This window comes from Sturnira hondurensis, unplaced genomic scaffold (assembly GCF_014824575.4).
Source record: "Sturnira hondurensis isolate 20B ecotype Veracruz unplaced genomic scaffold, ASM1482457v3 Scaffold0025395, whole genome shotgun sequence".
Taxonomy (NCBI): domain Eukaryota; kingdom Metazoa; phylum Chordata; class Mammalia; order Chiroptera; family Phyllostomidae; genus Sturnira; species Sturnira hondurensis.
Genome location: NW_028098026.1, coordinates 1,064,640 through 1,088,965, shown reverse-complemented (window position 1 = coordinate 1,088,965; position 24,326 = coordinate 1,064,640). Strand labels below are relative to the sequence as shown.

At 49.1% G+C, this 24,326-nt stretch overlaps 1 protein-coding gene across 2 annotated transcripts; it reads left to right on the top strand.

Annotated features, from left to right (window-relative positions):
• The first annotated feature begins 10,642 nt into the window (after positions 1-10,642).
• Positions 10,643-23,955, top strand: CLIP3 (CAP-Gly domain containing linker protein 3). 2 transcript variants are annotated; one of them, XM_037039558.1, is made up of 14 exons: positions 10,643-10,781; positions 11,074-11,267; positions 14,515-14,654; positions 14,741-14,834; positions 15,044-15,205; positions 15,598-15,716; positions 17,270-17,506; positions 19,836-19,971; positions 20,128-20,256; positions 20,846-20,989; positions 21,057-21,180; positions 21,361-21,425; positions 21,762-21,834; positions 22,393-23,955. In XM_037039558.1, exons 2-14 carry the CDS (start codon positions 11,102-11,104, stop codon positions 22,445-22,447), a joined length of 1,644 nt encoding a protein of 547 aa, XP_036895453.1. In that variant the 5' UTR covers positions 10,643-10,781; positions 11,074-11,101; the 3' UTR covers positions 22,448-23,955. The 2 variants fall into 2 exon arrangements, with proteins under 2 accessions (XP_036895453.1, XP_036895454.1); XM_037039559.1 differs by having other exon boundaries at positions 11,063-11,267.
• The last annotated feature ends 371 nt before the right edge of the window (positions 23,956-24,326 follow it).

The window sequence follows — 24,326 nt, the reverse complement described above, 5'->3', positions numbered from 1 at the left end:
ATTGCTTCAATCTCTGCCTCCATGGTTGCCTCACCTTCTCCTTTTTTGTCTGTGGTATTGCATTTAAGGCCAATCTGGATGATCTGGGATAATACTCCCATCTCAAGATCCTTAACTTCATCCCATCTTTTGTCATGAAATGTAATATTCGTAGGTTCCAAGGACGTAGACATCTTTTGGAGACCATTATTCATTCAGCTTACCACAGTAACTAAAAGATGACATACTCTACTTGGAACCTTGCTTTAGTCACTACATGCCTGACGATTATTGCATGTCAGTTCCCACAGTCCTCCACAGTCTGTTTGGGAGTTGCATAGTACTCTTTTGTGGACATGTGGCTGAGTTAACTTACCCTGTCTCATATAGAAAGTATTGTTCCCCACTCTCTAACATTCCTTACTCTTCCTTTTTCTAAGAATCCTCACTCTAGAATATATTTATTGACTTCAGAGAGAGTGGAAGGGGATTGGAGGGGGCAGGGAGAAAGAGAGAGAGAGAGAGAGAGAGAAACATCAGTGTGAGCGAGAAACATCGATTAGTTCCATCCCATATGCGCCCCGCAACCTAGGTGTGTGCACTGACTGGGATTGAACCCACAAACTTTTGGTGTATGCGGCGCTTCCACCAGCTGAGCCACCTGGCCAGGGCTCCTTCCTCTCCCTTTTTGACAGACAGCAGGCCTTGTAGGCCTCAATGAGTAAAGGTATTCAGTGTTTTTACAGGTCACTTCTATTTATGGAATTGATACTGGTTTTCCACTTGTAACTTCCTGTAAACTTAATCAAAGGTATCTTTGATTAACACTTAAAGTTGGTGAATTTTAAGAAACGTATTCAGTAAGTAATGTCACAGATCTGGAAGATGTTGTGAAGGTGGGATGTGGATGACTGAGTATAACAGTTACACAATGAACACACTATCCCACAATTTAGCAGCTTGATATAAATGTTTAATGTCTCACAGTTTCTGGCAGCAGCTACAGGCCAAAGTAGCCAGAACATAATCATGTGGCCACCCCTGACTGCAACTGAAGCTGGAAAATGAGGTCTTTATTGTGTACAGCCTTGAGCCCAGGTCTAAACGGAGGGTGTATTACTTTACAGATGTTGGGGAAAGTGGCACCAGGACACACAAGTAGGAGGGGCACCTCTAGAGGGCGCCCTATCAGATAATCCCCACTTTCCCACTGGAAAAGCTTTTATTTAATTTAGTTCATTAAACATTTTTTAATTTTAATTTTTAATCGTGGTAAAATACATAAAATCTTACCATCTTAACCATTTTAAGTGTACAGTTCAGTAGTAGTAAGTATATTCAAATTGTCATGCAACTGATCTCCCAAACTTTGTTATCTTGCAAAACTGAAATTTTGTACCCATTAAACAGCTCTCAGTTTCTGCTCCCCAGTCCCTGGCAACAACCATTTGTACTTCTGTTTCCATGAATCTGACTATTCTAGATACTCCATGTAAGTGGAATCACACACTATCTGTGTGTGTGTGTAGCTGGCTAATTTCACTTGCCATAATGCCCTCAAGGTTCATTCATACTATGTCAATTTTCTTCCTTTTGAAAGACGAATAATATTTAATTGTACGTATACACATTTCACTAATCCATACATACGTTGATGCATACTTGGGTTTCTTCTACACTTTGGCTATTGCAAATAACGCTGCTATGAACATGAGTGTGCAAATATCTCTTCGAGAACCTGCTTTTAATTCTTTTGGGTCTATATCAAGAAATGGAATTGATGGATCCTATGGTACCTGTCGTTTTAATTTGAAGCACTGCCATACGGTTTCATAGAGGTTGTTCCATTTTACATTCCCACAGCAGAGCACAGGGTTCCACTTTCTGCACATCCTTGCAAACACTTGTTATTTTCTTTCTTTTTTTGAAAAGATTTTATTTACTTATTTACCTTTAGAGGGTAAGGATAGAGGGAGAGAAACATCAATGTATGGTTGCCTTTTGTGCATCCCCTGCTGGGAGTCGGCCTGCAGGGAACTGGCCTGCAACCCAGGCATGTGGCCTGACTGGGAATCGAACCGCGATCGTGTGGTTCGCAGGCCTGTGCTCAATCCACTGAGCTACACCAGCCCGGGCCCAAACACTTGTTATTTTCTATTTTTAAAAAAGATTTAATTTAGCCCTGGCTAGTGTAGCTCAGTGGGTTGAGCATGGGCTGTGAACCAAAGGTTCACCGTTCAATTCCCAGTCAGGGCACATGCCTGGGTTGCAGGCCGGTTTCCTGGTGGGGGGCATGTGAGAGGTAACCAGACATTGATATTTCTCTTCCTCTCTCTCCCACCCTTAAAAAAAGATTTAGTTAATTTGCTTTTTACAGGGAGAGGGAGGTAGGGAGGAAGAGAGGGGGAGAAACATGTTTGGCTTCTCCATTTCACATACTATTCTCAACCTCCCCGTCTATTTTGTACCTACCATTTATGCTTCTTATTCCCTGTACCTTTTTTCCCACTTCCCCCCTCCCCTTCCCTGCTGATAATCCACCATGTGATCTCTATTTTGGTGAATATGTTCTTGTTCTAGTTGTTTGCTTATTTTTTAAATTTTTTAGGTTTAGTTATTCATAGATGTGAGTTTGTTGTCATTTTAAGTTCATATTCTTGATCTTCTTTTTCTTAGATAAGTCCCTTTAACATTTCATATAATAAGAGCTTGGTGATGACAAGCTCCTTGAACTTGACCTTATCTAGAAAGCACTTTATCTGCCCTTCCATTCTAAATGATAGCTTTGCTGCAGAGAGTAATCTGGGACATAAGTCCTTTCCTTTCATGACTGTCAATACTACTTTCCAATCCCTTCTTGCCTGTAAGGTTTCTTTTGAGAAGCCAGCTGATAGTCTAATAAGGCACTCCTTTGTAGGTAATTGTCTTTTTTTCTTTTACTGTGTTTAAGATTCTCTCCTTATTTTTAATCTTGGGTAATGTAATGATGATGTGCCTTGGTGTGTGCTTCCTTGGGTCCAACCTTCTTGGAAAGGTTGAGCTTCCTGGACTTCCTGGAAGTCTATTTCCTTTGCCAGATTGGGGAACTTCTCCTTCATTATATTTTCAAATAAGTTTTCGATTTCTTGCTCTTCCACTTCTCCTTCCAGCACCCCTATGATTCGGATATTGGAATGTTTAAAGTTGTCCCTGAGGTTCCTAAGCCTCTCCTCATTTTTCTGAATTCTTGTTTCTTCATTCTATTCTGGTTGAACGTTCATTTCTTCCTTCTGCTCCAAACCATTGATTTGAGTCCTGGTTTCCTTCCCATCACTGTTGGTTCCCTGTACATTTTCCTTTATTTTGCTTTTCATAGCCTTCACTTTTCCCTCTATTTTGCAACCACACTCAACCATTTCTGTGAGCATCCTGATTACCAGTGTTTTGAACTCTGCATCTTACAGGTTGGCTATCTCTTTGTCACTTAGTTGTATTTTTTTCTGGAGCTTTGATCTGTTCTTTCTTTTGGGCCATATATTTTTGTCTTTGCATGCCTGTTGCTTGGTAAGGGGCGGAGTCTTAGGTACTCACCAGGGTAGGGCAACCCACCTCCCTGTGTGGTGGTGCTCTATGTGAGGGACGGGTCTGAGAGGGACAATGTGGCTTGCTTGGCTCTCGGCTGGCTTTCAGCCACCACGCCCCTGCCCCTACCCACAAGCAAATCAGACTCTTCTGGTGCTGATTCCCAGGTGGGTGGTTTTGTTATGTTCTAGAACCCTGTGGGTCTCTACAGTGGACTCTCCTGTGAGGCTGGGAGTTTCTCCTGTTGCTTCAACACCCATGGATTTTTCAGTCAGAGGTTTTGAGGCTTTATTTCTCTCAACACCCACAGGTTTTTCAGTCAGAGGTTTTGAGGCTTTATTTCTCCTCACTGGAGCCCTGAGTTGTGTGGTCTGTCTTGCTCCCCAGTTGTTCCTCCCAGTTTATCTGCATGCAAATGTAGGACCACCCACTTCACCAGCCGCCACCTTGCCTGGTCCTTCAGCCACTGCCTTGCCTCGAGTTCTCTCCACCCTGGCTGCCCATTTCTGCCCCTCCTACTGGCCTAGATGAATGTTTCTTTAATTCCTCAGTTGTTGGACTCCTATACAGTTCAATTTTCTGGAAGTTCTCATTATTTTTTGTTTTTAAATTTGTTGTTGTCCTTTTGGTTGTGTGAAAAGGCAAAGCGTATCTACTGACGCCTCCATCTTGGCTGGAAGTTTTTTTTTAAATAGTAGCCATTCTAATGGTTATGAGGTTGTATCTGGTGGTTTTGATTGGCATTGTCCTAATAATGATGTTGAACATTTTTTTCATATGCTAGTTAGCCATTTGTATATCTCCTTTGGAGAAATGTTTATTCCAGTTCTTTGCCTATTGTTTAATCAGATTATTTTTGTTGTTGCTTAAAAATTGTTTAGCCAGCCCTGGCTGGCGTAGCTCAGTGGATTGAGCGTGGGCCTGAGAACCAGAGGATTGCGGTTTGATTCCCAGTTAGGGCACATGCCTGGGTTGCAGGCAGGTTCCTTGCAGGCTAACTATCAGCAGGGAATGCATGAAAGGCAACCATACATTGATGTTTCTCTCCCTCTCTCCTTCCCCTCTAAAGATTAATAAATAAATAAAATCTTTAAAAAAAAAAACTGTTTAGCCCTGGCTGGTGTGGCTCAGTGGACTGAGTGCTGGCCTGTGAACTAAAAGGTCTCTGGTTCAATTCCCAGTCAGGACACATGCCTGGGTTGCAGGCCAGGTCTCCAGTTGGGGGCATGTGAGAGGCAACCAATACATGTTTCCCTCACACACTGATGTTTCTCTACTTCTCTTTCTCTCTCCCTTCCCCTCTCTCTAAAAGTAAATATATAAAATTATGAAAAAAAGTGTGTTTTTACAGAGTGATCTGTGGCAGAGTGAGGTCCAGATCCTGCATTTGAGTTAATGTTTCTTAAATCTCTCTTTTAAAAAAAATATATTTTATTGATTATGCCATTACAGTTGTCCTATTTTCCTCCCTTCATTCCCCTCCACCCTGCACACCCCTCCCCCACCATTCCCCCCTTTAGTTTATGTCCATGTGTCTCAAGTTCTTTAGATTCTATATTTCCCATACTATTCTTTCCCCTCCCCCTGTCTATTTTCTACCTACCGTCTATGCTACTTATTCTCTGTACCTTCTCCCCACTTCTCCTCCTCCCACTCCCCTGTTGCTAACCCTCCATGTGATCTTCATTTCTATGGTTCCACTCCTGATCTAGCTGTCCTCTTGGTTTGCTTTTGTTTTAGGTGTGGTTGTTAATAACTGTGAGTTTGCTGTCCTTTCACTGTTCCTATTTTTTATCTTCTTTTTCTTAGATAAGTCCCTTTAACATTTCATATAATAAGGGCTTGGTGATGATGAACTCCTTCAACTTGACCTTATCTGAGAAGTACTTTATCTGTCCTTCCATTCTAAATGAAAGCTTTGCTGGATAGAGCAATCTTGGATGTAGGTCCTTGCCTTTCATGACTTGGAATACTTCTTTCCAGCCCCTTCTTGCCTGTAAGGTCTCTTTTGAGAAATCAGCTGACAGTCTCATGGGAACTCCTTTGTAGGTGATTGTCCCCTTATCTCTTGCTGCTTCTAGGATTCTCTCCTTCCTAGACTGGTGATCAATAATGTTTTGGTCTGTCCACGCCTGTTACATGTGAGGGGCAGAGCCTTAGGTGATTGCCAGGGCGGGGCAACTCAGTTGCTAGGTTGCGACACTGTATGTGGCGGTGGGGTCAGAGAGGGGCAATGGCAGTTCCCTCTGCTGCTTCCTGCCGCTGGGGCCTGCACGGTCTGTCTCACTGCTCACTCCTTCGCCTGGTTTATCTGCGTGTGAATATGTGACCGTGGTCAGCCAGCTGCCTTATGCCCTCACTGGGTCTGCCGGTTGCCACCTCACACCTGGGATCTGCCAAACGGCTGCTTGCATGCCTGGGTTGGATTGGCTGCTTTTTCCTGCGTGACCCAGCTCCTCCAGCTGCTGACTCCGCCCCTCTTACCAGTCTGGCTGAATGGTTGGTTGTTGTCGGTCTTCCCTATAGTTCAATTTTCTGTGTTTTGGCTGCGTTTTTGTCTCTAAAACTTTGTTGTCCTTAAACTTGGTTGTGCGAGGAGGCACAGTATTTCCACCTACGCCTCCATCTTGGCCAGAAGTCCTCTGTTTCTTAAATCTCTTCTAATCTGCAACCCCCCACCCATGAAGTGGGCAGGAAGACCAGGAAGGAAACAAAAACCCAGCTCTAGAGGATGGAGGCTGGATGGGAGGGGTACGGGAGGTGGAATAGGCAGGTTAATGCTAAAAGTTTAAAAGGTGAAGTGGAAATATGCAATATAGGTAGGAGGCAAAGAGATCTTGGGGGTTGGGTGCAGGGGTTTGGAGCCCAGAGGAACTCTGGGTGTGAGTGTTCACAGGGAGGGGTGGGGTTGGGCCTGATATCATTGACCCCACTACCTGGCAGGTTCCCAGTGAAGGGTGGCCTGGCTGTAGTGCATGGGTCATCAGCACCCGTGCAGTGAGTACTTCACACCTTCCTGCTTTCAGTGGCACTGGGGTGTGTGCCACCTGCGGCCAGATTCTGTACCCTCCACCTTCTCTGGGCACCATCTGCCAAGCTGAGCATGGGGTGGTCCTAATGCTGGAGGGTAACCACACGTCCTTCCACACCTGCCTTCCCTTCTTGCTTGAGAAGTAACTTGTGGAGTCTTGTCTGTAGGGAAGTACCTCCTGGAGCCTTATTCTCAGTCCTCCCTCCTGAAGGAATTTCTTCCTTAAGGTTTGGACTTACCTGAGGTAAGTCTCCCTTAGAGTCTGAACTCCCCAACCCATAGTCCCTTCCTGAAGAAAGACCCTTTAGAGCCCCACCTAGATGTACCCCCCTCCCCCCATGCCTTGTCTCCCGAAGCAACCAGAAGCCAGTTGTACCTCCACAGAAGCCCACATCCCTGTCTCCCGGCCCAGCCATCCTGGCTTTGGCTGTGAACACCTGGTAGTGCTGGGGCCAGCCTCAGGAGATTCTGAGGATGCAGCCACCCTGTTCCTCACACCCCCTCCACCCCGAGTGTTAGGCTGGCTCCCACAGGGCTTCACTCTGGAGTCCCCTCTCAATATGCAAGCTGAGGTGGGCTTAGCACTGGGAGCACTGCTTCAGAGGGTGCAGAGGCTGCAGCAGTGCCAAGAACAGCACCAGGCAGCCGGCGCAGCTGCACAGGAAAAGCTTGCTGCGAAGGGTGAGTGGGACCTGCCTGACCCACACAGCATGTGTTTTTTTAAAAAAATATTTTATTTATTTATCTTTAGAGGGGAAGGGAAGGAGAGAGGAAGAGAAACATCAATGTATGGTTGCTTCTCATGCATCCCCTGCTGGGAACTGGCCCCCGCCGGGAACTGGCCTGCAACCCAGGCATGTGCCCTGACTGGGAATCGAACTGCGATCGTCTGGTTCGCAGGCCCACGCTCAATCCACTGAGCTACACCAGCCAGGGCCACAGCATGTGTTTTTATTTAAGCTAGAGCCCAATACTTAAAAATCGGAACATTCCACCCATGTTTTCAAATTTGGGGCTTTTCTTGGGGAAAAAAATTAATCTGGCAAAGTAGTGGCTGTTCCGCTTATTAATATTTAAGCCTTTACTCTCTGCCAGACACAGAGTTAATAACTTACAGAAAACTCACTATGATTTTTATACTTGTCCCCATTTTCCAGATGAAAAAGCTGAGGCACAAAATGACACAGTAATTTGTCCAAAGTCAAACAGTCAGTATCTTGCAGAGCCAGGATTCAAACCAGGTGTCTCCTGTTAGCTCCTGTTGGAGTGTCCCTGTCTGGCCCCTATAGAGCTGGAGTTTGTGACCCCTGTACCAGAGTCCCCCATACCCTATCTAAGCCCTTTCTTTCTTTAAAAGATTTATTCATTTATTTTTAGAGAAGGGAAGGGAGGGAGAAAGAGAGGGAGAGAAACATCAATGTGTGGTTGCCTCTTACACACCCCTAACTGGGGACCTGGCCCGCACCCCAGGCATGTGCCTTGACTGGGAATCAAACTGGTGACCTTTCAGTTTGCAGGCCGGCACTCAGTTCACTGAGCCACACCAGGCAGGGCTGTGTCTCTCATATTTATGTTCCTGCCTCCCTGCCCCTACATTTCTCCTATCCCCCATATCTGTCTATCCATGACTGTGTCACCCCACACCTCTTTCTCCGCTTCCCCATACTTCTTTATTCTCCATGAATTGCTCTCTGGCTCTCACATCTGCTTCCCTGTTTCCCCAGCTCTCTCTCTCTGCCTACATCACTCTCCTTTTCCTGAAACCCACCTCCCACCTGGGCCTCCCTGTTCCTTATAATTTCCTCACTCCCCTGTGTTCTCCGTCTCTACCACTTCTTTTCTCTGGATCTAAGGAGTCCCAGGCCTTCACCATCATCTGTGGAGACCCCGACATAACTGTGGTCTTTGCCCAAGGTCCTGTACTTCCCATATTACATGTCAAGCCTGAGCTCCTGGACACTCAGACCCCCCGTGCTAGGAACCAGGAAAGATGTTACCGGACAGATGACAGAACACAGAGGAAGAGACTTCCTCTGTCTCTTCCTCTGGGTAGAGAAAGTGGGTAGTTGGCCCATTCCCACTACCCATCCTTGGACATAGCAGTGCCTCTCTCAAGGGCCTGCCTCCCACTCTCCTAGGGTCCCCTTAAACCTTAGGGCCAAGCTGGGCCCAAGACCCCCATCAGCCCTGACTCCCTTGGGTACCAGGTACCTGCCACCTTCAGCTCAAATCTTTGCAGTCAGTAAAACAACTGCAAAACAGAACAAGGTTTGTTTTGTTTGGGGACAATTGTACCTGCTTCTGAAGAGCCTTTCAAATCCCTTGCCAAGACTGGTGCTGAACACAGCAGACAAAATCCTGGGAACAGAACAAGGTTTGTTTTGTTTGGGGACAATTGGACCTGCTTCTGAAGAGCCTTTCAAATCCCTTGCCAAGACTGGTGCTGAACACAGCAGACAAAATCCTGCCTTCATGGTACTTACATTCTGCTTGAGTAGAAGATGAACTAGTAACCTAATAAACGAGATAATTTTAGATTATGATAAGTGCATTAAGAATGTATAAAAATGTAATGGAACAGGGAAGAAAAAAAGTGCTGGGGAAGAAAACTCTCTAAGGAGACAACGTCTGAGCAGAGACCTGGATGATGAGAAGCCCTGGAAGGTGTGTGGGCTGGATATTCCAGGAAGAAGAGCCCCTGCAAATGTCCAACATCTAAGGTTATTAGCTGAAGGACAGTGTTGCTATGGTGAAAACTAAAGGAAGGAGGGAAGTAAGTGTGTGTCTGTGGTGAGATGTGTGTGCAATTTGAAGGTTTTACTGAAAAGAAAATCTTAGAAGAGGGAACCAAATATCTGGGGGAAGAGCATTCAGGCAGAAGGAAAGACCAGTGTAAAAGTCCTACATGGGGAGGAGCAAGGCCAGTGTGCTTGGAGTGGAGTGAATAAGGGGGAGAGTGAGCGGAGATGAGATTGGAGAGACGATGGGGGAAAGTCCACATAGGGCCTGTGGGCTGTGGTTGAGAACATTGGCTTGTACCTGAAGTGAGGTCAGCAAGTGGGTGCTTCTAAGAGGAAGGCCCTGATGTGATACATGCTAGGTCCATCTGGTTGCATACAGGGTAGTATGCCAGTTGCATACTGGTTGCTGTAGGGGGAAGGGAGCAGCAGGATGAGAGGGAGAAGTGCTGCCATGTTCCAGGTGAGGGAAGATGAAGGATAGACCCAGATGAGGGGAGGGGTGAGGGGTGAGGGATACAATTCTGGAAATATTTTGGAGATGGAACTATTGGCCCTGCCCATTAAAAGGACGAGGGGTAGAAGACAAAGTTCCCCAGCCCTGTGCAGGCTGGAACTCTTGTGGGCAGTGCAGGCCACAGCCAGGCAGGTATGACAGCTAGGATACTGTATCCGGGAAGGCCTGGGTGATTCCAGGAGGCTTTCCTGGTGAAAGTAAGGGTTCTGAGCCCTCTAGACTCTGCTACAGCCATGCAGCATGGTGATTAAAAGCCCAGACTGCCTGGTTTCAAGTCTCTGCTCCACCACCTACTTGCTGTGTGCCCTTGGGCAAGTGGCTTAACCTTTCTGGGCCTAGTAAGTGCTATGTGAGTACTATGGGATGAGAATGACAACAATGGTGATAACAATCATATCTCTAAGACACCCCTTCTATAGGGCGAGCATGGAGAAGGAGTCAGGTTTGAGATCTCACCGATGGAAAATACCCAACAATGAGACCCCCTGCCCGAACTGGCCTGGTTTGCTGGCTTACAGGGAGGCTCCATCATCGGGGTGGGGGGGCAGAAAGCACTGCGCTGGCTTTACCAGTCCTGTCTTAGAGAAAGTGCAGTCCTTGTCTGCACTTCGCCTCTCCTTCTGTCTCCGTGTCTCACATCCTTTTTCCGTAGCCACCTCTTCCTCGCCCCCATCCTCCATGTCTGTCCCCTTCCCCGCAGATCTTCCACCCGGTTCATAAACACCAGCAGCCTCCCAGCATCGTCTTCCCCCTCTCACCCCCGCCCTCGGCCAAGTGGGAGTAAAACGGCGCATGCGCTTTCAGTTCTCCTCCCTCCCCATCCTCCCCTCGTCGGTGTCCGTGCCTTGTCCCCTTCTCTCTGTCTCCTCCTCACCCATCACTTCCCCCAAAACTAACACCCCATTTTTCCACTATACCCACTGTCAGCTTTGGTCTCTGGCCTGGTTTGCCCAAGGTAAGACGGACGGAGGGGAGGCTTGCGGAGAAGGGGAGGGTCGAAGCGTAAGTGCATCCAGAGATAAACAAACCTGGGGACCGGGCGGCCTAGACTGAGGGCCCTGACGCTAGAGGAGAAGAATGGGGGCCTAGGCCCACATACCAGAGTCCTCTAGTGGGTAACGGATGACTTTATGTTTGCCCCTCAGCACCTCCCAGAGCTGAGGCCCTGGGGGCTTCTGTGGGCTTGGATTCCGTAGTCTGTGGGGTGCCCTCTTTAGCTGACCTTTGCCTCCACAGTCTGCCTGAAGGCTGCCCCTCCAAGGGCCACTGAGGACCATGACTAAGACCGATCCTGCCCCGATGGCCCCGCCACTCCGGGACGAGGAGGAAGAAGAGGATGAGGAGGATGAGCCGGTTCCCGAGGCCCCCAGCCCCACCCAGGAGCGCCGGCAGAAGCCTGTTGTGCACCCCTCTGCACCTGCCCCCCTCCCCAAGGACTACGGTAACCACCTTCCCACCCTGGAATCCAGCCTGGAGCTTTTAGATGGCTAGGGAAGTTGGGCTAAGCTCTGCCAGTGGTGACTGTGGGAGGATTCTGGGGTATCTGAACGTGGGCCCAAGGAGTTTCAGCTGCTGAGTCCCTCCTTGCATTCCAGCCCCCCACCCTATTCATTCATTCATTCATTCATTCATTGGAGAATGGTTTCAGAATAAGCCTAATCTTTGGCTCATGATACATCATTCAGTCATTTAGTCATTCAGCAGACATTTGTTGAAAGCCTACTATAGACCTGGCTCTGTGCCAGGAGCTGGTGGCACAGCATGGAACAAGACAGACCCAGCCTTTGCCCTGAGAGGACTCACAGGTCTCAGTAATGACCACAACAAATAAGTATAACATAAATATGTAATTACAAGACATGACGAGAATTGTGGTTGTGAAGAATGGGATACTGCAATAGCTTGTTGAGACATGTCTTTTCTGAGGAAGTAACATTGGAGGGAGACCTGCGGATGAGTTGGGAGTTAATTGGGGAAGGATCACGGAAAGGGGTCCTGGGAGAGATAACTGCAGAAGTAAAGGCTCCGAGGAAGGCGGTTGTGGAGCTGAGAGGGTGGCGTCTTGGAGAAACTGAAAGTGTCTAATCATCAAGCAGTGTTCAACTACTCTGTGACAAGCCTTGGGTGATAGAGATTTAATGGTGAGCAATCCAGGGATGGTCCCTTCTCTCAGGAAAGAAAAGACTGAATAACAAACAATCAATAAATCAGATAACTTTAGGTTGGAGTAAGTGCTATGAAAGAAAGAAGAGATAGAAATAAAAGTAGAGAATGGCCAGAAAGCAGCAACTTGAGACAGAGGGGTCGGGGTGGGTCTTACAGATGAGGCAGCATTTAGGCTGAGACCCAGAGCCTGAGGAGGAATCAGCCGTAGGACAGCTGCAGAGAGTTCCAGGCAGAGAGAAGCAAGTACAGAGCCATAGGTTTGGAACAGGACTGAGCTTAGAACAAAAAGCTCATGGAGCTGCAGTTAGGGAGCAATCAGAGTTGAGTGAGAGGTTGGCAATGGATAGATCTGAAAGGGTCTTGTAAGGCCACAGTGAGGACCTTGGATATACTCCAAATGTGATTGGGGGAGAGCATTTGAGGGATGGTTTAAGAGCAGAGGAGTGGTAGATCTGATGTTTACAAGCTCCCTCTGGCTACAAGGTAGGGAGTGTGGGGCTCATCTGGAATTGGATTTAAGAAGGGGCTTTTAGAAGACATTGGCTGTGAGGGTCAGAAGGTAAGGAAATGCCACCCACTAGAGGTGGATCAGAGAGGTAGCTAGTTAACCTCAGTCTGATAGAAAAATAAGGAAGTAATCTCTGCAGTAGGGGCAGGGAATCCATCCCGGAAACCCGGAAAATCTCCTTTTGGCTGGATATGGCTGGGGCCTTTGACCTGGTGGGAAGTGAGAAGGTCTGGGCTGTCCCCCACCCTGCCCCTCCCCAGGGACACTGCTTGTAAGACAAGCAGGACTGGCCACAAAAGGTGAAGGAATCTGGAAATGTGGTCGAGGAACTGACCACATTTAAGAGGAACTGATTCCTTTAAGAGGAACTGATGTATTTGTTTATTAAATTTGTACATTAATTGAGCAGAGATTAACTGAACACCTCCTCCATTGCAGGTTTTGTGCTGGGCCTTGGGGATAAGGGAGGGACCGAGGCAGAATGAGAGTGTTGCATTTATATCTTTAATGAGGGAGATAGTGTAGGGGTGGGGGTGGGCTGATCCAAAGGGAGAAAAATTGGGACAACTGTAATAGAGTAACAATAAAATAAAAGACTGTGTACACACACACACACACACACACATACATAAAAGAAGAACAAAGGGAAGAAGAGAAACAGAAGGAAAGAGGAAGGGAGAAAAGGAGAGAGGGAAGTATAGACGAGTTAAGTAGAGATATGTGCTGTGAATAAAGAAATAAACAAAGGCAGAAGATGGAGACAGCAGAGGTGCTGATTTCAATAGAGTGATCAGGGAGACTTCTCGGAAGAGGTGACATTTGAGTACAGACCTGGAAAGCCTTGGCAAGATTGTCCCAGGAAAGAAAAACAGCAGGTACAAAGACCCTAAGAGAGGAACTTGCCTAGCGTGTTGGAAGGACAGAAAGAGGCCAGTGTGGTTGAAGGGAATGAGTGAGGCAGTGAGGGGAGGGAATAGATGAGGCCAGTTTGTGCAGGACCTGTAGGTGGTGGGAAGGACTGTGGTCTCTGTTCTGAATGTGACTGGAGCCAGGGCAGTATTCTGAGCCAGGGAGTGCTGTTTTGTGACAGGGATTTTAAAAGATTAATTCCCGGAGACACCTATGCAGCACTTCCCTGGGCTCCGTATCATCTGGTCATTCATTACTCATTCACTCAACATGCACTGAGTTCCTGCCATACGCCAGATGCTAAGCTAGGTGCTGGTGTTACTGCAGAGCGCAACACTCATCAGAGTCTAACTGAGGGAGACAGAAGTCCCTGTGGGCACCACCCTGGCTGGCCACAGGTTAGATACTAACCGTGCATACATTTTATGTGGACTACACAGCATTTGAAAAATTGGGGCGACTTTTCTTAAAAACCTGGATTTCTGTTTTTATTTTTCCTTTGGAGATTTGACCAAACTGTCCCCACACTCTGTCAGGGCAACAGTGCACTAGAAGCCCCCTCAGGCACGCAGAGTCAAGGGTGCTACCACTCTTTACCACACTCTTTTCTTTTCTTTTATTATTGAATATTTTATTTATTTATTTTTAGGGAGAGGGGAAAGGGAAAGAGAGGGAGAGAAACATCAGTGCGCTAGACATACATCAGTCGGTTGCTTCTCACAGGCCCCCGACTTAGGGACTGGCCCACAACCCAGACATGTGCCCTGACTGGGAATCAAACCGGCAACCTCTCGGTTTGCAGGCCAGCACTCAATCCACTGAGTCACACCAGCCAGGGCAACACTCTTGCTTCAAAGGATGGTGTTTGCTGCTCTGTGGGAAATGCCCAGTCCTCCAATTTTTTAAGACATCCTGGGTGTCCAGACTTGTATGTGGAAACTCCTGACTCTGAAGGCCATGTGCACTATGCCTGTGGCCTAAGTGCCACTAGTTTGAGACCCCACCTTAGAGAGGGTCTAAAAGACAGAGACCTAGAGCCTCCCTTGCCTCAGGATGGAAGGAGGTCAGCTTGCCTGGGGTGACTGTAGACCTCTTGCCACCTCAGCCTTCACCTTCTTCGACCCCAATGACCCAGCGTGCCAGGAGATTCTGTTTGACCCGCAGACCACCATCCCAGAGCTGTTTGCCATTGTGCGCCAGTGGGTGCCCCAAGTACAGCACAAGATTGACGTCATTGGCAACGAGGTAAGAACACTGGGGAGGCCAGGGAGGGAGAGGATGGAGTACCTCGCGTGTTTGAGTAACCTTCCCTGGCCCTGTGGTACTCCCAGATTCTGCGTCGAGGCTGCCATGTGAATGATCGTGATGGGCTGACTGACATGACACTGCTCCATTATGCCTGCAAGGCTGGGGCCCATGGAGTTGGTGAGAGTCCAAACCTCCAAACCATGTGCCCCAAAATCTAGGGCCCCAGACCCAACACCTTCAAAACCACCCAGAACCCTGGCCCTCAGATCCTTCCGAACCCACAGCCTAAGTTCCCAAAGTGTAGTCCCTGAGGCCCAGGGTCTTCCCCATGCACTGGGCCCTTGCTCTAGAGGGGGTCATGCAGACTGACTCAGGCTGTGATGCAGGGGACCCCACTGCGGCAGTGCGCCTCTCACAGCAGCTGTTGGCGCTGGGTGCAGACGTGACCCTGCGCAGCCGCTGGACCAACATGAACGCTCTGCACTATGCGGCCTATTTCGACGTGCCTGACCTTGTGCGTGTGCTGCTAAAGGGTGCACGGCCACGAGGTGAGGGGAGAAGCCTGGGCTGGGGTGAGGAGACCAGGACCCAGTGAGGGAGGAGGCCTGGAAACAGAGGAGGATGTCCCAGGTTGTTGATGTGGGGTGTGGCATGAAGAAGAAGGGATACCAAGTGATGGAGTCTTGGCTGGGTAGGGAGGGGGACCAGACTGAGGAGATAATGGGAGGCTGGTCATAGGAGGAATTGGAGATGGGACTCAGTGGTCCTCTACCTTTGGGCAGGGCTGGACCTTATAGGGGGAGGTGGGGTTGTGTGGGAGGCACTAGGGCCTGCGAGTTAAGAGACAGTTAAGAGATGGGTTTCTGGAGGTTCGAAGGTAGGGGGACGCCTGGGGTGTCAAGGACGCTCACCCAGATTTCTCTTCTCACCCACCTCCCAGTGGTGAACTCCACGTGCAGTGACTTCAACCATGGCTCAGCCCTGCACATCGCTGCCTCCAACCTATGCCTGGGCGCGGCCAAATGTTTGCTGGAGCACGGTGCCAACCCAGCACTGCGGGTACTGCCACCCTGGCCCAGCACTGTTATCCTCCTTCTCCTTCCTCCCCCATTCCTTTCTAGGCCAGCAGGCATCTGCAGAGGCTGAGGGTTGGCCCTGACCACCTGTGTCTCTGGAAGCTCTCAAAATATTACAAAGATCATCTGTACATTCAACAAATGAAATAATAGCTGACATTTACTTAGTGTTCATGATATGTCAGGTGAACTGTGTTATGAGCGCTATTTTACAATGGGAAAACTGAGGCCGAGTGAGTGAGTGGTTTGTCCAGGGTCACCCAGCAAGGAATATCTTTTTTCAGTCCTGGCTGACCCTGTAGCTGTGTATAGAGAGAGATCATGAAGCAGGTCGAGTGAGAGCCTTGGTGAATTAGAGGGTTGGGCCCTACATAAGCCCTCAATATGACCTTCAACCCCAACCTGTCCATTTCTAGGTCCTATCTTTAGCACCAGCTTACTCTGCAGCATCCCAGGTACAGGTATCTTGGGGTGACACCTGTCACCCTGAGGCTTTGCCTCACTTCCTTCCCATTAGCTCAGATGGATCACTGACTCAGTACATGGGAGTTCGTTTTCACTGTTCATCTCTCACGTGGCCCCATTTCTGGCTCTGGGTCTCTAGGGCCATGGCCTCCCTGTAGGCATGACCTATAACACTTTAACTGTAAACTGCATTTCCCATCAGCTCCACTCCTAGTCCCACTTCTCATCACTTGACATTCACAGACTGAGATCTGAACCTTAATGCCTCACCCCTTCTTAGTCCCACATTGGCTTCTGCTTCACCTAGACCTGGGGTCTCAGGGCATGGGTTCAGTGGGGATACAGCCTGTGCCACTGAGTCCTTGCTCCTGTCTTCCCATTGGCTCTCAGAACCGAAAGGGGCAGGTGCCAGCAGAGGTGGTNATGGGAAAACTGAGGCCGAGTGAGTGAGTGATTTGTCCAGGGTCACCCAGCAAGGAATATCTTTTTTCAGTCCTGGCTGACCCTGTAGCTGTGTATAGACAGCACCTAGAGATCATGAAGCAGGTCGAGTGAGAGCCTTGGTGAATTAGAGGGTTGGGCCCTACATAAGCCCTCAATATGACCTTCAACCCCAACCTGTCCATTTCTAGGTCCTATCTTTAACACCAGCTTACTCTGCAGCATCCCAGGCACAGGTATCTTGGGGTGACACCTGTCACCCTGAGGCTTTGCCTCACTTCCTTCCCATTAGCTCAGATGGATCACTGACTCAGTACATGGGAGTTCGTTTTCAGTGTTCATCTCTCACGTGGCCCCATTCCTGGCTCTGGGTCTCTAGGGCCATGGCCTCCCTGTAGGCATGACCTACAACACTTTAACTGTAAACTGCATTTCCTATCAGCTCCACTCCTAGTCCCACTTCTAATCACTTGACATTCACAGACTGAGATCTGAACCTTAATGCCTCACCCCTTCTTAGTCCCACGTTGGCTTCTGCTTCACCTAGACCTGGGGTCTCAGGGAATGGGTTCAGTGGGGATACAGCCTGTGCCACTGATTCCTTGCTCCCATCTTCCCATTGGCCCTCAGAACCGAAAGGGGCAGGTGCCAGCAGAGGTGGTCCCAGACCCCATGGACATGTCCCTGGACAAGGCAGAGGCAGCGCTTGTGGCCAAGGAACTACGAACACTGCTGGAGGAGGCTGTGCCACTCTCCTGTGCTCTCCCCAAGGTCACGCTACCCAACTACGACAACGTCCCGGGCAATCTCATGCTCAGCACACTGGGCCTACGCCTGGGAGACCGCGTGCTGCTGGATGGCCAGAAGGTCAGGGACTGGATTGGGTAAGGGGAGGGCATGACTCAGCCATCATCCCTCAGAACTGAGCCCTTGGGCACCCTCCCAATGAGTCACACTGTTTTTGTTTCACCTGACAGTTGTTCAGTGAGTGCCTCTTTTGTGCTCCACTCTGGGCTGAGGTCGCAGTCCAAGGGGGAAGACAGATTTCCCTCAACTGACAGTGACAGCCCAGAGCAGTTGTGACTGTCATGGGGAAGCACAATCAGTGGTCACTGCAGCTCTGCACCATCTGGGTCTTGTGGCCTCTGTGGTCCCATCAGTCCTCACCTCTGCTCCCAGAGAAGTCAGTACTTTGGGAAAAATGTACAGATCAGAAGAATCGGTGTGCCAGAAGATGTAACCAGTTGAAGATGAGGAGTAGTGAGCCAGGAGAAGAGGGTCTCAGGTAGGACAAGCAGGTGAAAAGGGCCAGAGGGCAGAGAGAATCTTCATCTAGGCATTCCAACTTTGACTCATTTGCTGGTGACCCTCAGGGTCCATGCCTGACCCAGCCCATTCTTGGGGATAAAGGACTGTCAGCCCCAGACCTGCTCTCATGGGGCTTCGTTTCTAATGAAGGAGAGACTGTCAATAAAGTAAACCTATAGTTAAGATCATTTCTGGTAGCAACAAAAATTTTGAAAATCATTAAGTGTTTATATTTAGTAAATTGTCCCTGGCTAAAGGTAGAGGAGGTTTTAACTGGTTCTCCAAGAGTGCTTCTCTAAGGAGGTGATGTCTGAGCTGAGATGGGAAGGAACTCACCCTGCGAAAATAGGGAGTTGGTAACAGCTGGTACAGAGGCCCAGCTGTACAGGAGGGAAGAATAGGTGGAGAGGTCAGCAGGGACTGATCACACCAGACCTGCAGGCCACTGGAAGAAATCTGGATGTTATTCCTTATACAGTGGGAAACCATAGAAGTCATTTTGTTTCCTCACTGTTTTTGTTTAAGTATGCAGCCCCATCTGGAAAGCTTTCTGTATGTGATCTAATCAAATTCATGTGACAATTCTAAAAGCAGGATGCGTTCATTCTCCCTGTTTTACAGTCCAGAAGACTGTAAGAGGCTCAAAGAGGTGAAACTCTTTGTCTGAGGACATGTAGTCACTATCCCTACTCCTTAGAAAACCGGCATAGCGCAGTGATTTTGAGCTCAGGCTGAGGAGGTTGCTGAGGCATATCCTAACGAGATCTGGGGCCTGAGGCCAGTGAGTCTGCCTTTCTGGGCATCAGTTCCTTCATCTGTGCAACAGAGCTAATAACAGTACCTCCCTTTTAAACCTGGTATGAGGTCTGAATTAGTTAAAATGTGTAAAGCCCTTAGAACAGGGCTTGGTGCATTCTAAGTGCTCTTTGTGTGCCGGGCACTGCTGAGATCCCTCCACTAACCCTCCAAAGTAGCGTTTGTAGTTAGCCCATTTTACAGACAGGGAACTGAGACTTAGAGAGGTGAGGGAGCCTCACACAGTGGTAATAACCACACTCACTGTAGCTAAGCAACTTTATATAAAAAATGTTTCAACCAGACAATCCGCCTAGGAGGTAGACTGTTATTCAGATTTTCCAGATGACACTGGCCTGGGAGTCCCTGGACCAAAGTTACAGGATAATAGTAGTCAACACTAACACCTTACTCAGCCCCCGGCCTGTTCTGGGGGCTTCTGTTTTTCTATAACAGCCCTGTGCAGTAGACCTTTTTGTGATGACGAAAGTGTTTTGTGTCTGCTATGTTCTCCAATGAGGTAGCTACAAGCCATAGGTGGCTATTAAGCACTTGAAATGTGGCTGTTGTGATTGGGGACATGAAATTTTAATTTAATTTTACTTAAATTGTCATATTTTGGCTAGTGGTTCTTTATTGCAATGGACAGGGCAGTTCTATAACAATCCTGTAAGGTGGGTACAGTTTTTATTCCTGTTTTGTACATGAAGACATCGAGACCCAGTGAGGTGTTAAGTCATATAGGCAATAAATGGTGATGTCTGAGCTGAGATTTGAGCCTGGGGCTCCCTCATCTACCTCACCACTATTGGCCCTCAGAACCGAAAGGGGCAGGTGCCAGCAGAGGTGGTCCCAGACCCCACGGACATGTCCCTGGACAAGGCAGAGGCAGTGTTGGTGGCCAAGGAACCATGAATACTGCTGGAGGAGGCTGTGCCACTCTCCTGCGCTCTCCCCAAGGTCACGCTACCCAACTATGACAACGTCCCAGGCAATCTCATGCTCAGCGCACTGGGCCTACGCCTGGGAGACCGCATGTCTGCCAGTGATCTACCATGGCCTTCCCAAACCACATCCTCCTTTATTTCCTCAGACGGGCACACTGCGGTTCTGTGGGACCACGGAGTTTGCCAGTGGCCAGTGGGTGGGCGTGGAGCTGGACGAACCCGAGGGCAAGAATGATGGCAGTGTTGGTGGTGTCCGGTACTTCATCTGCCCTCCCAAGCAGGGTCAGTCCCACCAGGGGCCCCAAAGGAGTGGTTGGTGAGGTCCACTTAGTAGTTCTGATGTTGCTGACTGGGTAATGAGGCTTGGGGGATGGCGGTGGGGCGGAGGGCATAGGGCAAAGACTTGGACAACTCCCAGCCCAGGCTCTATCCTCCCAGGTCTCTTTGCCTCTGTGTCCAAGATCTCCAAGGCAGTGGATGCACCCCCTTCATCAGTCACCTCCACACCTCGTACTCCCCGGATGGATTTCTCCCGTGTCACTGGCAAAGGCCGAAGGGAACACAAAGGTCAGAGAGGGAGCCCTGGGGGTGAGCAGAGCCAGTCTTGGAGATAGTCTGTGGGTAGGCCAGCTTCTGTGGCCCAGTTTCTCCCCAGGCCCAAACTCTCTAGTTTTAGAGGATGACCTTTAGACCTGACTTCTTTAACTCGGTTTCTACTTTGACTTAGTTCTGGCCCAACCCAGTTCTTGGAAGGAGCTGTGAGTTCTCTGCCTTCTATAACTTTAGGCCCAAAAGTTTTCCCCCAGTTTTAGGGAAGAATCTTTCAGGTTCCTAGCTTTAGAGACTTGAGTATCCAGTGTCCTCAGACCCAGCTCCCTCCTGTATTTTAAAAGGACAATTTCTGGGTTCCTGACTTCTGTGACTCATTTTTTTCTTTGGCCCAAATAACCTCAGCTTTGAGAAAGGATTCTGGGGTTCTCCCAGTTCTTAACTGAGATTTCCCTCCACACCGAAAGCCCTGCAGTTCTGGGGAAGGCTCTGAAATTCCTCTGATTGGAGCTAGGATGGAATTCCTGCCTTAGGGCTTTCTGGTGGCATGGTCCCCCGGGGCAGGTGTCTGGGAGCCCTACCCGACTGGTATATCCTCCACCTCCAGGCAAAAAGAAGCCCCTATCATCCCCATCTCTGGGGAGCCTGCAGCAGCGTGAGGGAGCCAAGGCTGAGGTTGGAGACCAAGTTCTTGTAGCAGGCCAAAAGCAAGGGGTTGTACGCTTCTACGGGAAGACAGACTTTGCCCCAGGTGAGAATGGGGATCTGGGGTTCAGGGGAGGCAGGCCTCGAGGTATCCTGACACTCTTCTGCTTCAGGTTACTGGTATGGTATTGAGCTAGACCAGCCCACGGGCAAGCATGATGGCTCTGTCTTTGGTGTCCGGTACTTCACCTGCCCCCCAAGACATGGAGTCTTTGCACCAGCATCCCGAATTCAGAGGTGAGCCCAAACTCGAATCTTAACCTAAGGCGCCACTCAGAACTCCCCTCTTGAACTAGTAAGATTGTGGATACCCATGCCCACACCCAAGCTCTTTCTGTGTGAGCCCCTGGCCCCCATCTCCAGGTCAGACCCTGGCTTCTGTGGCGCTGACTCCTTCCACTCCTTGTGTCTCCCCAGGACTGGTGGATCCACTGACCCCCTTGGGGACAATGTGGGAGCCAAAAAAGTGCATCAAGTGACAAGTGAGTCGGGTGCTAGAGTGTGGGGAGGAGAGTCTGGAAATAGGACAGGAGGGTCAATGCTAGTGACAGAATCTCCAGGATTCAACTAGAAACACAGGGGCCAGGACAGTGATGAAACAGTATCTCCAAGAGGGTAAGCGCTATGGGATATGGGGATGTTAATGACAAGACTCTGGGTAGGCACTGGGAACATAGGTATTGGAGGACACAGAGGACATTATTGACAAAAGAGGTTCAGATGAGTATTGGGAATGCGGGGTCCAAGAGTCTGGGTGGGTATTAAGGGCACAGGTGGGTCTGGCATCCCCTCACCTGAGATTTTGCCCTCCCCTTCAGTGATGCAGCCCAAACGCACCTTCACAACAGTCCGGACCCCAAAGGACATCGCATCAGAGAACTCAATCTCCAGGTGTGAAGCCAGGCAATTGGACACAGGGTTCTGGAGCTCTGGTTGGGGCTAGAAATAGAGGGCAGGAAAACTTGTAACTAGTCAGCTTACCCAAAAACAGTCTTTAGGAGCTAGGCTCCACACTGAATACTAGAGACTTCAGCTTTTTATTTTATTTTATTTTATTTTATTTTATTTTATTTTATTTATTTATCTTTAGGGGGGAAGGGAAGGAGAGAGGGAGAGAAATGTCAATGTATGGTTGCCTCTTGTACATCCCCTGCTGGGAACTGGCCTACAACCCAGGCATGTGCCTTAACTGGGAATCGAACCGTGATCCTTTTGTTTGCAGGCCCGCGCGCAATCCACTGAGCTACACCAGCCAGGGCGAGACTTCACCTTTTAAGGGGCAGGTAGAAGAGGCAAAATACCCTCCACAGGGGCCTAAGTAGGCATAGCCAAAGAGGTAGAGGTGGAATCCAGCAAAGTCAGATTCCAGATACTTGGGGGGGAGCTGAAGGAGATGGATCCAGATGTCCCCACCCCTGTATCAGGTTGATGCATGATTCTCCTTTCCAGATTGCTCTTCTGCTGCTGGTTTCCCTGGATGCTGAGGGCGGAGATGCAGTCTTAGAGGCCCTGGACACCTGGCAAAGAGACAGCCCCCTATAGAATTTCCTGATGCAAGGAGCCCTCAAGTCACCCTGAGATAGATATTCCCAGTAACACATAAGGAATAGAGACCCCAATTAGCCAGCCCTTGATCACTGAGGCCCCATTATTATCAGAAGCCCCCATGATAACCCCCCAAATACAGACCCCATGTTACCCAGAAAAGGATTCCCTGAGTATATAGCTCCTTCTAACAAGTCCCTATCCTCAGCCCCTCATAGCAGAGCCCCCAATAACAGATTTCCACATCATCCCAAATGGTGACCTCCACATAATGCTCCACAGCAGGACATTCCTGAGTCACTTATCACAGGTCCCTCTCCTGTTAAAAAAGACCCCTTCCCATCTAGTCCCCTTGAAATAAACACAGGTCACACCTTCGGAGCTACAGTTACAGATCTTTGTCACTGTCCCGCATTTAACATCAGTCCCCTCAAGATGTGATCCCCATTGTTAACCTGGAAACCCTTAAACTGCAATCTGAGGCCTCACCTCCATTAACAAAGGCCCCTGCTCTTACCCTTCAAAAAGAGACATACGCCAGACCACTGTCACTCCCAGTTTACAGAAACCAAAATAGTCCTGAAAGTGCTAATTACAGGACCCTGCCCCCCCCAAGTATTCCTTCCCTCTGCACCCTCAAGAAACCCCCAGTGCCTTGTATGAAGCCCACCCAACATGGCCCACAGCCCCTGTGCTGGCCAGTTTTCCAGAAAATGCTCTATTTTTAAAGTGATAACTTCCCCCTTTGGGGGACCCTAAAATTTGGAGCCCCCATTCTGAGACTGGGGATCCCAAACCCCAGGATATACATCCCAAACTCCCCAGTGCCCTCAAGTCCTATAGCCTTGGGATGATCCTAAGGCCCAAATTCCCAGGACCCCCAAACCATGAAATTTTTAAATCCCCAGGGAATCCCAAATCATAAAACCCAATCCTAAACCCCCAGGAAACTCCAATTGTGGAGGTCCTTCTGCCTGGAATGGAGAAGACTAGTCAGGGCATGCATCCCAGGCTCCCATAGCACCTTAAGCCCATTTCACAGGTACCAGGGGGCCACAAACAGGAATGCTCATTCCTGATAACTAGATGACCCCAATGCCCTGAGTCATGGATTTCAAGACACCCAAATTCCATGAGCCCTGCCTTTAATGGAACTCCAAATCCTAAAGTTTCCATGTCTTTATACATGAAGGAACCCAAGGCCTTGAGAGGACCCCACATCCTGGAGTCCCAATTTCAACCTACATTCTGATCATAGGTCTAAAATACCAAATCTGAGTCATTGGCTCCAAAGGACTTAATAGTACCCAGGCCTGACCGTCAGCCAAGGGAGAACCTGAAGGCCCAGGGAATCCAGGGCGAACCTAGGGGCCTCATTACCAAGGACAGCTCACGACTGCCCCTTCACTGCATGTCTCAGAACTCAGCATGACCCCTGCCCCATTCAATAAAGACGTTTCTATGGTTTCTCTGTGTCGGGCCTGTGTGTGGAGAATTACAGCCCTGCTTCTGTACCGCTGCCAGGGGAGGATGAGAGAGGAAGTCCTTTCTCCAATCTCGTCTCCCTGCAGCATGGGAATAGGATCACCTAACCTGCAGGAAGTCCTAACAGTCATCTTCCCGCAGTCATCACGGCTGCTCCTCCCATCGAGGCCCACTCCGCGGTGTGGACGGGTTCGGTTCTAGAGCTCTGATTGGTGGGTGCCCGACGTTGACGGGTATCCAAAAGCTCAGAGGCCGAGAGGCACCTCCTATCACTGGACAAGGTTGAAGGAGCAGGACAATATTGCTTGAGACCGCCGATTGGGTAGAAGGCGGACCCGTAAGGCCTTCAAGAG

Bases quoted from the DNA above. Each gene is read 5' to 3' on its own strand.
- CLIP3 (XM_037039558.1), top strand. From the start codon at position 11,102: ATGACTAAGACCGATCCTGCCCCGATGGCCCCGCCACTCCGGGACGAG. The intron at 14,655-14,740 runs GTAAGAACACTG...TGGTACTCCCAG, and splicing joins TTGACGTCATTGGCAACGAG to ATTCTGCGTCGAGGCTGCCA. The intron at 19,972-20,127 runs GTCAGTCCCACC...CTATCCTCCCAG, and splicing joins CATCTGCCCTCCCAAGCAGG to GTCTCTTTGCCTCTGTGTCC.